Below are 13,154 nucleotides of genomic sequence, written 5' to 3'. Positions count from 1 at the left end.
TTCTTGCAGCCAGGCTTAGACTTTTTGCTTGAAGTCTGGACGAGGTCTCATTAGACAGAGAATTTTTCTTCTGTGGTAGTTAAAGTCACTGAGCAGTCCATTCTCCGAAGCATGGGTCAGGAGAGAGTAGCTGGATGGTGGACTCAGGAATTGACCTTGATGAAGCAGACTGTAGGCCAGCTCAGGAGAGCCGCACAACGTGCAGGTGATCCTGATTGGCATACAGTCTTGATTGCGGATTATCATCAGAAGAGGACCAAGTATTTTCATAAGGTTAGGTCTTCTAAACGTGATTCTGGCGCTCTTTTGTGCAAGAGCAAGAAAATAAAGACCCATGGGGTGTTGTCTATAAAGTACTTGGTCACAAGCAGAAAAAATACATTCTTCTGTCAGCTCGCTCAACCCAGGATGGAGTAGTTATAGATAAAGCTTGTGTCATCACTTATCGGATGGACGATCTGCTTCCAGATGATACCGAGGTTGGTGAGACCTCATATCATCGACAAGTTCGCTGGGATGTTGTAGGTTTTCTGAGAATTTGTCTTCAAAAATTACTGAGGCGGAAGTCCGTCAAGTAATTTGTAGCCTGGCTAGGAGTAGTAAAGCCCCCGGATATGATGGTATCACAGTGGAGATCCTTGTTCACACGTTGCCATTCTTGGTCCTTTGACTAGGGTTTTTAATAGGTTGCTTTTCACTGGACATTTCCCAGTGTGTTGGAAAAGTGGTGTGTTAAAGTTGCTCTTCAGAGGTGGCAACAAGGATCCCACTGTAAGTTCTTACTGTCCTCTGACGCTCTTGCCTGTAGTAGGTAAGGTTTTCGAGACCTTCGCATTAACAGTAGCTTAACTTCTAACCACATGCTGATGGACAACCAGTATGGTTTCCACCCCAGCAAGGACATAGAGGATGCACTTCTTAGGGTCATGGATCTGGCTTCGTCCAGCAAGTGCAAATATGTACTTGGCATCTTTTTGGACATATCCAGGGCTTTCAATAACTCGTGGTGGCCCACTGCCTTCTTTCAATTGCAACAGCATGGTGCATGCTAAATCAGATTGAAACTCTCTCGAGCTATTTCAGCGACAGAACTGTTGTCCTTCGTGACAGCAGCTTGGAGGTAGGAAAGACGCTGTGCAAAGGATGTTCACAGGGCAGTGTACTAGGTCCACTCGTCTGTGTCATTGATTTCGATTCTCTCATGCAATTGCGGATGCCCAGTGGCTGCTGCATTGTGGCTTTTGCTGACGATGGGTTGCTGCTGTTCGAGAGCAATTCACATGCCAAGATAGAGCTCAGAGCGATACAGGCATGTTAGGTGTTAAGGTTGTCTAGCCACAGGTTGTGATAGATGGTCTTCCAATTAGGTATGTTACAGTTCATAAGTGTCAGGGTGTTATCCTTGATGAGAAGCTTCAATTCAAGGAGCATCTCCAGTTTGAAGGCCATCGATGCCTTCTTCAGTGTCCATAGAGTCATCCATCCCGATTGGTGGTTGAATTATCATATGCGTATTCTTTACAAAGGTGTCTGTGAGGCTGTAATGTTTTACGCTGCGCCCATCTGGGCTCATCGTTTACAATTCCAAATTTATAGGGATATTCTTTTGCAAGCCCAGCGTCTTCTATTGTTAGCTGTTGATGGAGGCTACAGAACTGTCTCGCAAGAGGCGGTCACTGTGATCGCCGACATGAAACCCATTGATATTTTTGCTACTGAACATAGCAAGCATTATATTTCCAAGAAGGGAGGCCTTCTTACTTCAGGGCATATTCGAGAAATTGAAGACCAAGGTTTTGACTCTTGGCAAGCTAGGTGGAACGATTCTTCTACTGGTCAATACACGCATGGTATTTTTTCAAATGTTAGAGAGTTGCAAGCCATTAGTTGGGTTTCCCCCAATCGGTATGTAACTCAATTCCTTTCAGGACATGATGCATTTAAGAATAGTTTGGCTAGGTTTGGTTTGGTTGACTCCGGCTTGTGTCCAGTCTGTAGGGTCAATGATACTGTGGATCCTGTGATCCTGTATGTCTGTCCCCGGTACGAAGATGAACGTATCAGAGTTGTTAGAGAACTTGCGAGAGTAACTTCTTCTTTGATCTGCGAGTTAACTGGAGGACTCACAGCGATTTGACAATTGTGGCTGGCTTCCTTCGTTTCCTCGCCCTGTGCAGGATGGTCAAGGGGATTTAGTAGAGTAGGAACCCAGGTGGCTAGGGACTGCCTGGACAGTTTGACTGACTGAAGGCATACTAAAGCCATCTCTGTGTGAGGGCCGGAACGTTTCACCCCACCCTTGTAAATTTGTTTACTTTTGAACACAATAGAATTTTTGAACACCACTTGCACACAGTGTTGCGTGCTTCTAATTAATATTATTATGGCATGGTTTAGAGCGTTCTAAAAAATGAGTCACATTATGACTTCAAGTTTTAACAAACACATTAAAACACGCATTGTGACAAGTTAAAATAGTCAAAATACTATTTCCAAAGTTTACCTCGATGAAAAGTATTAAAGAAAACTGTAATCAAACAGACAAACAAAAAACACCAGATGAACTCTGATAAATATTTTTGTAATATATGAAAAACAAAGCACTTAGCTGATGTAATCTACATAAGTAAAAATGTAGGTGATGTAAGCTACATAAGTAAAAAGGTAAAAATGTTCCATCAAAAAAATGAAATCTTCATGCTTATGTAGAATGAAATGCTATAAAAAATCTCGGATAAAGAAAAGCAAAGAAATTATTTATTCAAACTGGTGTTCCAATAAAAGCCATAACCTGGAAAGATAATTCATGTTGTCAAATATCGAAATAAAATTCAAAGAATGAACTAGGATGAAAGATGGTACAAAACCAAAGCAGAATATCTCATTCTTTATACTTTTTAAAATGAGATCAAAATAAGGGTCTGTAAAGTTATGTTTTTGAACACACTGTCCACGTCTAATACTGTTGTTAGTGCAACTAAAAAACAAGGCCCTGTGGATTAGATGAAGTAAATGATCAACAAGGACAACACATACCAAGTAACAAAATTCCAGACACATTAATTCAGAATGTAATACAGCATATAAATTTGGCTCTTATATATGTGTAAGTTGTCTTTACTTGCGGGTAAAGACAAGAAAAGATTTTTTAAGTTTGTGTGTAAAGTTTTGCAGTGAAAATGAAATACACCAAAGAAGTGGTTTTATACATATATTTTATCACAAAGTTCAAGTTATTATTTAAACAGCCAACTACAGACATCTGTGATGTGTATGCGATTCCTATGCACAAAAGTGAAGGGAGATTTAACAGCTGAAAAGAAATTAATTTAAGAAGAGTTATGATTAACACCTTTTGGACGCAGAACAGAGGTATACACCGAAGTCTATTGATATTCAGGCGGCAAAAAACAGCCAGACTCACAGAGTCCTTACTGCTGATCTGCAGAAATGTCTCCCTACTCCACCATTAACTAATAGCAAAAGAAAGTTGTGGTCATTTAATTGTTTAATATATGATAGTTCAAGTGGAACCACATATTCTATGTGGAATGAAACTAAGGTAAGGAAGGACTTAGAGGGAATGAAATAGCTTCAGCTATTCTAAAGTGAGCTGATCCCATCCCAACTTTACCATTGAGGAAATAACTTTTTAAGGTCTAATAATTGTTTTGAGCAAAACAAAAATTATAAGGTTGTGATGTGCTTCTTTTATATTTTACATAACTGTCTGTAGGTGAAGAATATTAACCACAAGTTTTTTTTTTTTTTTTGAGGATGCACGTCCACTTAGAGGCACATCCATAATGTCCATGCATTGATTGAATGGACACAAAAAGAAATAGATTCTTTATTGATCCTGATAAAGGATTGGCAGGTTTGTTAGTTTTCAAAAAAATACATTGTTTACAACATGGAACTAAATAACATAAAAAAATTTCAAATTACTCTAATAAACCAAGTCATGCTCTATTTATAGAAAACTTAGAAAACTAGTGCTGTAAAAATTTGTTGATCTTTAAGTAGACAAACAGAAAATTGGAGCATTTTTTTCAAATAAAAAAGTGATGCAGGTTTAGATTTCATAGAAATTAATTTAAGAAAGAAATTTAAAAAATATTACATAATATCTCCAGATTCACTTCATAGAATTAGGTGCAATCTGAAAATCAGTTTCAATGCTAAAACACAGTGATATATGTTTTTACCATCCAAATATCATCATTTTTACCAGAATAGCCTGAATCAAGATGATGTAGAAGCTTGCCATAAAGAACCAAATGATAGACTTATACAAAATGATAATTTTTTTTAAATATTTTTTTTTAAATGTTAACTAATAATTTAAAATAGTTTTATTCCTAATTGTTCTCATTATTGTTTAAATTCAAAAGAGTAATGGTTTTTGTTTTGTTTTTTTTTAATAAAATTAAAAATTTTCAAAAGACAATTTTTTTCTTCAAAGATTGCAGTCATTGTATTGGAAAGAATTAAAATCATTTAGAGGTAAAGATTTTTAATACATTTTTAATTAAATAATTGGAAAATACATTAAATTTTATTATTATATGATAATGGAGAATAAAATAAAAACATTTTTGTAAAAAGGAAAGTGTGATAGAAGAAAACACATGTATTCAGAAATTATGAAATAGTAAATTTTAAATCTGCTGTCCTGTAAAAACATAAAAATGTGACGTGATGTTCTATACCTCCAGGCCACCGATAACATGTTTACTTCATAAGTCTTCATTTCTAAAGGGAAATTAAGATTATTAGGTTAATCAAGATCTTCCTATACCACAGTGTTTTTTTTTTCAAAAAGATATAATGTTTAATGATGTTGGTAACCAAAGATTACAGATGTAAGTATGACCCCACAATGTATTAATTCTTATCATTTTTCCAGTAGATTTCTCATTTAAATAAAATAATTATAATTAATCAGTAATAACATAAAATTAATTATGTGAATGGATTTCTTTATCGATTAATGAAGCTTATTAACATTTAGATAAATTTATTTTACTCAGTAATAGGAAATTAATAAGGTATTTACTAATGTGAAACCGATAAAATTAAAATGCGAGTATCATAATTTCCATTTATTGTTACTGCTCTGCCAGATTCACTACATACATAGCAAAATTTGTTTATAATCAGAAAAATATTGTTAAAAAAAAATTATTTGTTGTGTTACATAAAATTGTTTGTTCATTTTCTAAATAATATGACAGAAAAATTATGATTTTGTAATTTCTTGAATTATTCTTAACTAATTATTATACTTATTGTTAAAATATCACTTAGGTTTCCCATGCACAATTTTGGAAAAGATTATTATTTCGTAAAGCGATGGTAGAAGATGAAGAGGCAGCTCGTGAAAGACGGGAGGAACGTGATAGAATAGCTGCTGAAACATTCCAGTGGGATCAAGGTGAATTAAAGTCATACTTTTTATTTTAGAATAAAAAAACTGCTTTTAATTTAATTATTTTGAAATTTAAAACATCATTTTTTAACTGAACAGCTAATATGCCTATGTTTGTTTACTTGTTTATTTTATTTCCCAAAACAAATTGATTTTAATTAACAAGTGAGTAGTAACCTTTCTAATAACATTCATATTGCATCTGAATATGGAAAAAATTAAATAAATCATTACTACACAGCACACAGTTCAAAAATAAGGGCTGACCAGTAACAAAATGGAATAGTTGAAAAAATGAAAAATTTATTTATGGTTTCAAATACTTAAATATTTATATTATTTCTCTACATAATCACCACTTCATTCCAAAACACTTTTGATATCATGAAACAAGCTTCTTCAAACCCACTACATAAAATTCCGCCGCCCAGGATTGTAGCCACTTTTTCACAGAGGTTTTCAATTATTCATTTTCCCCAAACCGTAGAGAACAAACCAGTTTTTGATGTGAAGAAAGAGATGGTTATTGCTGGCATAAGATCAGGACTGTAAGGGACGATAAAAAATCTTCCATCTGAATTTTCAAATTTTTTCTGTTGTGCATTCAACCATGTGCAGACATGCGTTATCATGAACAAGAACAATTCCTGATCACAGTATTCCTTGTCATCAGTTTTTAATGGCACAAGGCAGTTTAGAAAGTATTTCACAATAGGCTTGTGATGTGATGGATGTTCCAGGTTCTATGAAATCCATCAAAAGCACACCCTTTTGGTCCTAGAAAACATTTGCCTTGATATTCCTTCTAGACTGGGCTTGTTTGAATTTTTTTTCTGTTTTTGAACTAGAATGACACCACTGCATGGATTGTTGTTACATCTCAGCATTCACGTATGAAATCCACATTTCATCACTAGGAACGATATTGGAAAAAAAAATTGTTTCCCTCGTGGTCAAAGCAGTCCAGATGTCATTCTGCAATTTTTGTGAGCACTTGTCACCATTTTGGTACCAATTGTGCAGAGTGTATGATAGCCTAGAGTGTTAGTTATGATTCTTAACAATGTTGTCTTTGAAACTTCTGGAAATTCTAGAGAAAGATTGCTAATTGTAAAGCAACGATTTTCTCTCACTTTTGCTTTCACATGTTCAATGAGATCATCAGTAGGCCTGCCACTTCTATGTTCATCATCAACATTTGAATGGCCTTGCTTACACTCATGACACCAATATCTCACTTTTTCTTCACTCATTGCAATAGTCCCATATGTTTCACACAGTTGTGAATTTCAGCAGCATTATGTCCTCTTGCGTTTAGAAATCTAATCGCTGATCAAACTTCACTTGTGGCGAGATTTGTTTTAACTGCATGTATTTTAACACACTGTCTCGCAAAGGCAAACAACAATGAACTGATGGCAATGTGGCAACTTCATACCCAACAGATTACTTAAAGCTACTGCGCATGCATGAACTAAAATCAATGTTGCCAATCACTATTTGTAATTCATCGGGGCTTACTTTTGAACGGCACCTTATATTGCCTTCTATTTAAATTATTTTAGTGTCTATAAGTGGAAACTGATCTGCCTTGCTATTTTTTTTTTTCAATTTACTTGCAGAAAAAGCTTTGTAAAAAAAATTGTAATTAGTTTTCTTCACAGAAACATAAACTAGGAGTGTTTTGCATAGCAATGTTTGTTATACTTGCTTGTTTCATGAAGTAAATAAAGTGGGATTGTTCTCAGTTTGCTCTACTTAATGAAAAAAACTACTCATCACCTACTGCAATACATTTAATACACCAGTCTTCAAATTAAGCTTTCGTAGGAAATTTTTTCTGGAATTTTACAGTGTACAGTAATTATCCTCTAAGAGCATCCAACTGCAAATAACTGTCTAATCCACAAAAATTGGAAAAATTTATATAGAAACAAATGAAACATCACATTAAGACATTTGCCTTACTCTCATATGTTTTAAGTATACTTTTATTATTATTAAGGTATAATAATAGACAGAAATATTGTTTTGTATTTTCTTGAAATCTAATATTATAAGTTATCTTCTAAAATGTATATATTGAAACATTCCATGCAAAATTAATGTTCTGTAAGGAAAAGACACTTAACTGTTAAAATTCACATTCAATCTAACTTTATTTTCAAGTTCGTGGTTAGATTCACAAGCTGCCTTCAAACATTGGAGCTGGTAATTAACTGTAATGTGATCATTCATCGTATTAGTTAATTTCAACCGTATACTACTTTCTTATGTAGTCATGGAATGTTTTGCTTCGGTCTAATGTTAAAACTCATTTAGTCTTGTGTAGTTTATATGGGTTTATTTAAATAAAGTACTGAAACACATTCATTTTAATTATGTAACTAAATTGTTTTTAATATTTATTTAGTAATTATTATAATTTTTTTCAAGATGTTTTAACAGCTTACTTGTGATTTTTATAATCTATTATTTGCTTCATTGGAATTCAAATATAATTTTTTTTTATCTTTATAGTACAGCATTATCGTTAGAGGTTTTGTGTAAGCATGTAGGTTTTTGTCTTTTTCATATCCCTCCTTAGTTCTCTTTTGATGAGAAAACAAATGTGTCCAACTTTTATGACAAATGCAGATTCTGAGGTACATTTTCTTGAGATGTAACACATACTTTTTATTGTTAATTTTTTTCATTGCGTAATAATACATTAACCTAGTTATTCTTTGTAATGAATATTATACTCAATCTTTCCAATCGTTAAATGACTTTTATTTCTGCTAAATGATATTAACAGTGTTTGTTTTCTCTCAACTGCCCATTTCAGGCAAACAATAGTTAGTGAAATTTTTTGTATCAAAATAATGAAAAAACAAAAATTCTGTGAAAAAAGAAAAATTTTAATTAATTTTTGTTAATAAATTAATTTAATTTATTAGAATAATTTTAATTAATTTTTGTTTGTTATGTACTATCTTTAACTCCATAAAGTCATAACCACCAAGTGCAAGTCCTTTGTCCACATCTTTTAACTGTGGATTTTAAATTCATTACTGATAAATTTTTGGTTAGCTTTTTTTCAATTTGTATATTATATCATTTTTTCATGTAACTGAATGTTTTGAAGTTGCTATTGATAAGAAATTATTTTTCCCTCCAAGAAATAAATTATCAGTGGTTCTATACAATGTCCTTGGATTTAATTAATTATCTCAGTATTACATGTACAGTCAAACCTGAGCTAATGCTAGTTTACTTAATGCTCATATGTCTGAACAATGTTTTCTTACTTTTTCAAAATGTGATTTATTTTCCATAATCCCATTGTAGGTCTACCAACTGTTTAACAACAGCCTCCCACCACAGCAAAACTAGAAAAGCTGGTCCTCTCATTACTTTTTAACTTCGTTGTACGTAAGCTCATGCTAAAATACTTAGTTTATTTGTGAAATATTAGCAGCTTTACATTGTGACCAATCACAATCAGGTCAAGATTACAAATCATGTTTATTTCATCCTCATTTTAATATTTATAGCATCTATTATAATAAGTCTCATTACTGAAAAATAATTGAAAATAATTAAAAACATTTAACATATTGGTTCTTCTTTTTTTAAGTCTGGAAAAGAACATTCCCCGTTATTGTCAACTATAGAGATCTGCAATAGATATGGAATTAAATATTTAGCACTACAGTTTAAAAAAAAAATTACTCATAATGAATTAAAATTTAATATTTATCTATTTATTACTAGCTATTTAAATGCATGATATAATTAATAAAATAATTATATACTAGTTGACCGGAAGGGCTCTGGAAGTATTCTAATCTGAATCTAGCTTTTACTTTAAAAATAATTTAGTTATGAAGTGTAATAAACTGCATGATGGCATCTGTTTTAAAGTTTTTAATTTTTTCTTATTTACCTATTCCTACTAATCCATTGGCCAGCTAGTTGGTGTAGTGGTCAGCATGCTTGATTCTGATCGTACTTTTTTGAAATACAAAGAATTCTAATTTTTTTAAATATCTGTATAATATTTAACAAGTAGTTGAAGATGATTAAGTTGCTTTAATACAGAATTTGCAATTCATTCTCTTGAGGTAACAGTTCATTCAGTTACGTTATAATTTGAAGTTCTGTTTATTTAGAAGAAAAGCTTGGCAATCATTTGGAATTATCAGAAGAAGAGCAGATAAGATTGTTGCAAGAATATGAAAATGAACGTAATGGAATTTTGGCAAAAAACCGGGCAAATCAAGAATTTCAAGAGACTGGTAAGCCCCACTATTAAATCTTTGGTTTGCTGAAATATGTCAACTTTTTTTTTCACTTACCTATATTTACCAAAATTTCTCATTTTTTATATTAATCTTAAAACCATCTACTCATTTTATAGGCCTGTTCAAGATAGTAAAAAATTATAAAACCTACAAAAGAAAGAAATTCACAATTGAGATAAATTTTGAAATTTATAGAATTTTTATAACAGCATGAAATTCTAAATTTATTAAACATGAATTAATAATAGTGGATTTATGGCAGGAATATGGGTGATAGGCAAGGATTATTACAAATTATGCATGTGGTACACTAGATTGGACTGATTTGGGTCATCTTAACTGGAATGGAAAAAAGTATAAGTGGGTATTTTCTTATATAAAGTGAGAAAGAAGAAATGGCTAAAAGATTGACTTAAATTATTGATTTCTGTAACAGATAAGAAAATCTGTAATTCACATAGCTAGTGAATCAATGATTGAGTGGAAATACATTTATTTTATCAGTTTTAGTTAACTAAGTACAAGACATTTCTTTAAAAAAAAAAGACCACATAATAGAGTGGATTATGTCTTCTGACTACCCAAAAAGTACTTTAGCTCCAAGTCTAGTATTTGTACACCAAATAGTTTCATATGTAGAGACATCCCCATCAAAACACGCTATAACAAAGGATGGATTAATAGTAAAAGCCTCCTAAGCCGTGGTACAGATCCAGTGAATTTCTAACCAAAAACCTATAGATCAGCACCAGTGAAGAAGAGATCAAGGATAGGTAAAAGGACAATGAAATAACTCCCATCTAGCTGAGATTTAAAGGCCCCTCCTGGAATCCTTTCCTATCGACATTCCCTTGGAAGATTAGAATATCTGTACTCAGGAGGAAAGTAACACATTACTGATAGCATGTTGACCATGCTTAAGATAATTACACTACCACTCCAGAATAAGTTCCGGCTTCTTGTACAGAAAATGGTTAATTGTTACCAGAATGTATATGCAAGTTTCCTTCTGAAAGTAAGTATGTTTCTCAATTGACAATGTATATAAATTTTTTTCAGCATTAAATTCTCTACAGAATTTTCTTTGAATTTTTTTTTCACGAATTTAACAAAGTAAATTTACATCAAACTTTAAAAAAAATTTTACTGCCTTTTTTTTGCATTTTAACAATTTTCTCATAAATTATTAGAAACACAGTTCTCAGACCATTTTTTTTTTTTTAATTTTTCAGCTAAAAAGGTGTTTAAAATTACTCATTTCATGCTATAATTTGTGTCTAAAAAATTTCTGTAAGCCTTATTTGAACATCAGAGAAATTAAGGCAAAATGTTTTGCCCTAATTGAGCATTCTGAAAAAAAACACTAATCCAGACCACCAATGTTCATATAAAATTTTTTTAATTGTTTCAATCATATGCCTTTAAATTTTAGAAGAAATCTGCTAAAATTTATGCAATATTTAATTTTGTAGTCACAAAATAAGTCAGACATTTTTAAAAGAATTTTTTTATATGAACAAACAAACAATTTTTTTATATTGATAAATTCATTTTTATAAAATTTTACTTGTAAAAAAAATCATGTTCTACAAGAAATTTTTTAATTCATAAAATCTGAAATTGTGTTTTCAAGTTACTAATAATTTAACGCAACATGGGTGAGTAGCATGATACAGAGTCTGTGACAGATGGGTTGTTTTGCTCTGTCCAGATGCAATTATATAATCCATTTCCCTTTTTTCTCTTCTTTTTCATTAAAATTTTCTTTGGTTATATCTATTAAGCTGTTTTTATTAACGAAATTACTAATCACCTTTTGAAAGCAGAACTTTTGTACTACAGTTGCAGAACTATTCTGTAAACAAATAAGAGACATACATAGACGTTCACTGTTGTTCAGTAACACTATGATTAAACAGTAAATATCTTTTAAATTATTACTTCAGTTATTGAGGAGACCAGTTTATTCAAGTTGGGCTCCATCTTAAATTTTTTTTTAATTGTTGATTCAGATGGTACTTTTATTGTAAAGGTGTATATATTAATATTAAGTAAATAAACATTATTTTGCCTGGTATTAAGAAGTATTCATATATGTGAGCAACTTAAAACTTAATGATTACAGATTAAGATTAAATTTAGTTGTGATATGTAACATTTAATGAATGAAATGAAAATATGAAAACATAAATTAAATTTTGTATTAAAGTAGCAAAAGGTTACATGCTTACCATATTTGTAAAAAAGATGTTATAGTCATGATACCAAAGAAAGCAGGAGCAGATAAATGTGAAGAATACAGAACAATTAGTTTAACTAGTCATGCATAAAAAATCTTAACTAGAATTCTATACAGAAGAATTGAGAGGAGAATTATATGGTAATTTCTGTAGCGAGTCCAGTCAAATATTATTGACCCCACTATACAGTTACCAAAAACATCAAATCATACACCAATTTTTCATCATGTAGTAAACACTAACATCTGGTAAGGATTTTTGGTAATTCATTACCTGGTGTGCAAATTAACATGCCCAGATAAATAAAACCATGTCTAGTCTGACATCTAACCATCAACAATATTTTTGCTAAGTCTGTCAACAATTAAGATGTTTTGGTTTCTGTTCAAGTTTTTGCATAATTGTTAGGCAATATGGTTTCAAATTTAAATTATCAGGAATCTTATGGTATAATTACCACTTTGTTATAATTACTTAGATACAGATTTTTTGAACTTGCAAAAAATTCTTTGAATATCAGCCATGGTTTCTGGAGTTCTAACAGAAGGTTGCCTAATTTGTTTTGGCTTTGAAAATGATTCTCCTTGTAAGGCATTTTTTTAAAATAAATCATTTATGCTACTCTTTACTAGGAAAACTGTCATTCAAAACATGTTTCTTGAAAGGATACAGAATGCACATAAACTTCTACTATAGCAACCCATTCCTTGATCAAAGACATTTTAGAAAAAACACAGCTGGTCAAAGAACAAAACTATACTACTCTGATGCTTGAACAGTTTACAGCTAAACAACAGTAGATGAAAGTAGTAACATACTCAACCAATAGTGGCACTAGCAAAGTTAAAGATGACACCCAAATAATTACAGTTCATGTTGGCTTGGTCCAGTTTTAAGTTTATTTATAATGATCACTATGAGAAAAATGAAAGTTTATCTATCCTCTTAAAATATTAATAAAGAAAAATGAAAAAAATTGCGTGCTAATTTTTGTTTCTTATCCAAAAATATGACAATCCTTTATAATCTGCTTTTTAATAAATAATATTTTAGTCTTGTAGCAAGTCCTAGGTTCTGAGTACCATAAAATTTCATTAAGATTAGCATTCATTAAGTTGCATCATCATATTCAACCACTGCATTAATGGGCATATTAATTGTCACATGATATTGGTCATCAGTTTAAAAGCCCAACAT

General features: G+C 31.6%; 1 protein-coding gene across 7 annotated transcripts in view; it reads left to right on the top strand.

The window, feature by feature from the left end:
• The window catches only part of LOC142325415 (BSD domain-containing protein 1-like), an 82,746-nt gene that overhangs the window by 53,746 nt on the left and 15,846 nt on the right, over positions 1-13,154 (top strand). For 3 of the 7 annotated variants that reach the window (XR_012756539.1, XR_012756537.1, XM_075367168.1), the window contains exons 6-7: positions 5,311-5,437; positions 9,586-9,711. Coding sequence is in view for 2 of the 7 variants with exons in the window: in XM_075367168.1 (XP_075223283.1) it covers positions 5,311-5,437; positions 9,586-9,711 (253 nt within the window). In the remaining 5 variants the exon portion in view is untranslated. The remainder of the gene's footprint in view (positions 1-5,310; positions 5,438-9,585; positions 9,712-13,154) is intronic. The other 4 variants (XR_012756542.1, XR_012756541.1, XM_075367185.1 and 1 more) reach the window with 2 other exon arrangements.

Source organism: Lycorma delicatula, chromosome 1, assembly GCF_047948215.1.
Source record: "Lycorma delicatula isolate Av1 chromosome 1, ASM4794821v1, whole genome shotgun sequence".
NCBI lineage: Eukaryota > Metazoa > Arthropoda > Insecta > Hemiptera > Fulgoridae > Lycorma > Lycorma delicatula.
The sequence above is the reverse complement of the archived record's forward strand: the minus strand, read 5'-3'. Positions and strand labels throughout refer to the sequence as shown.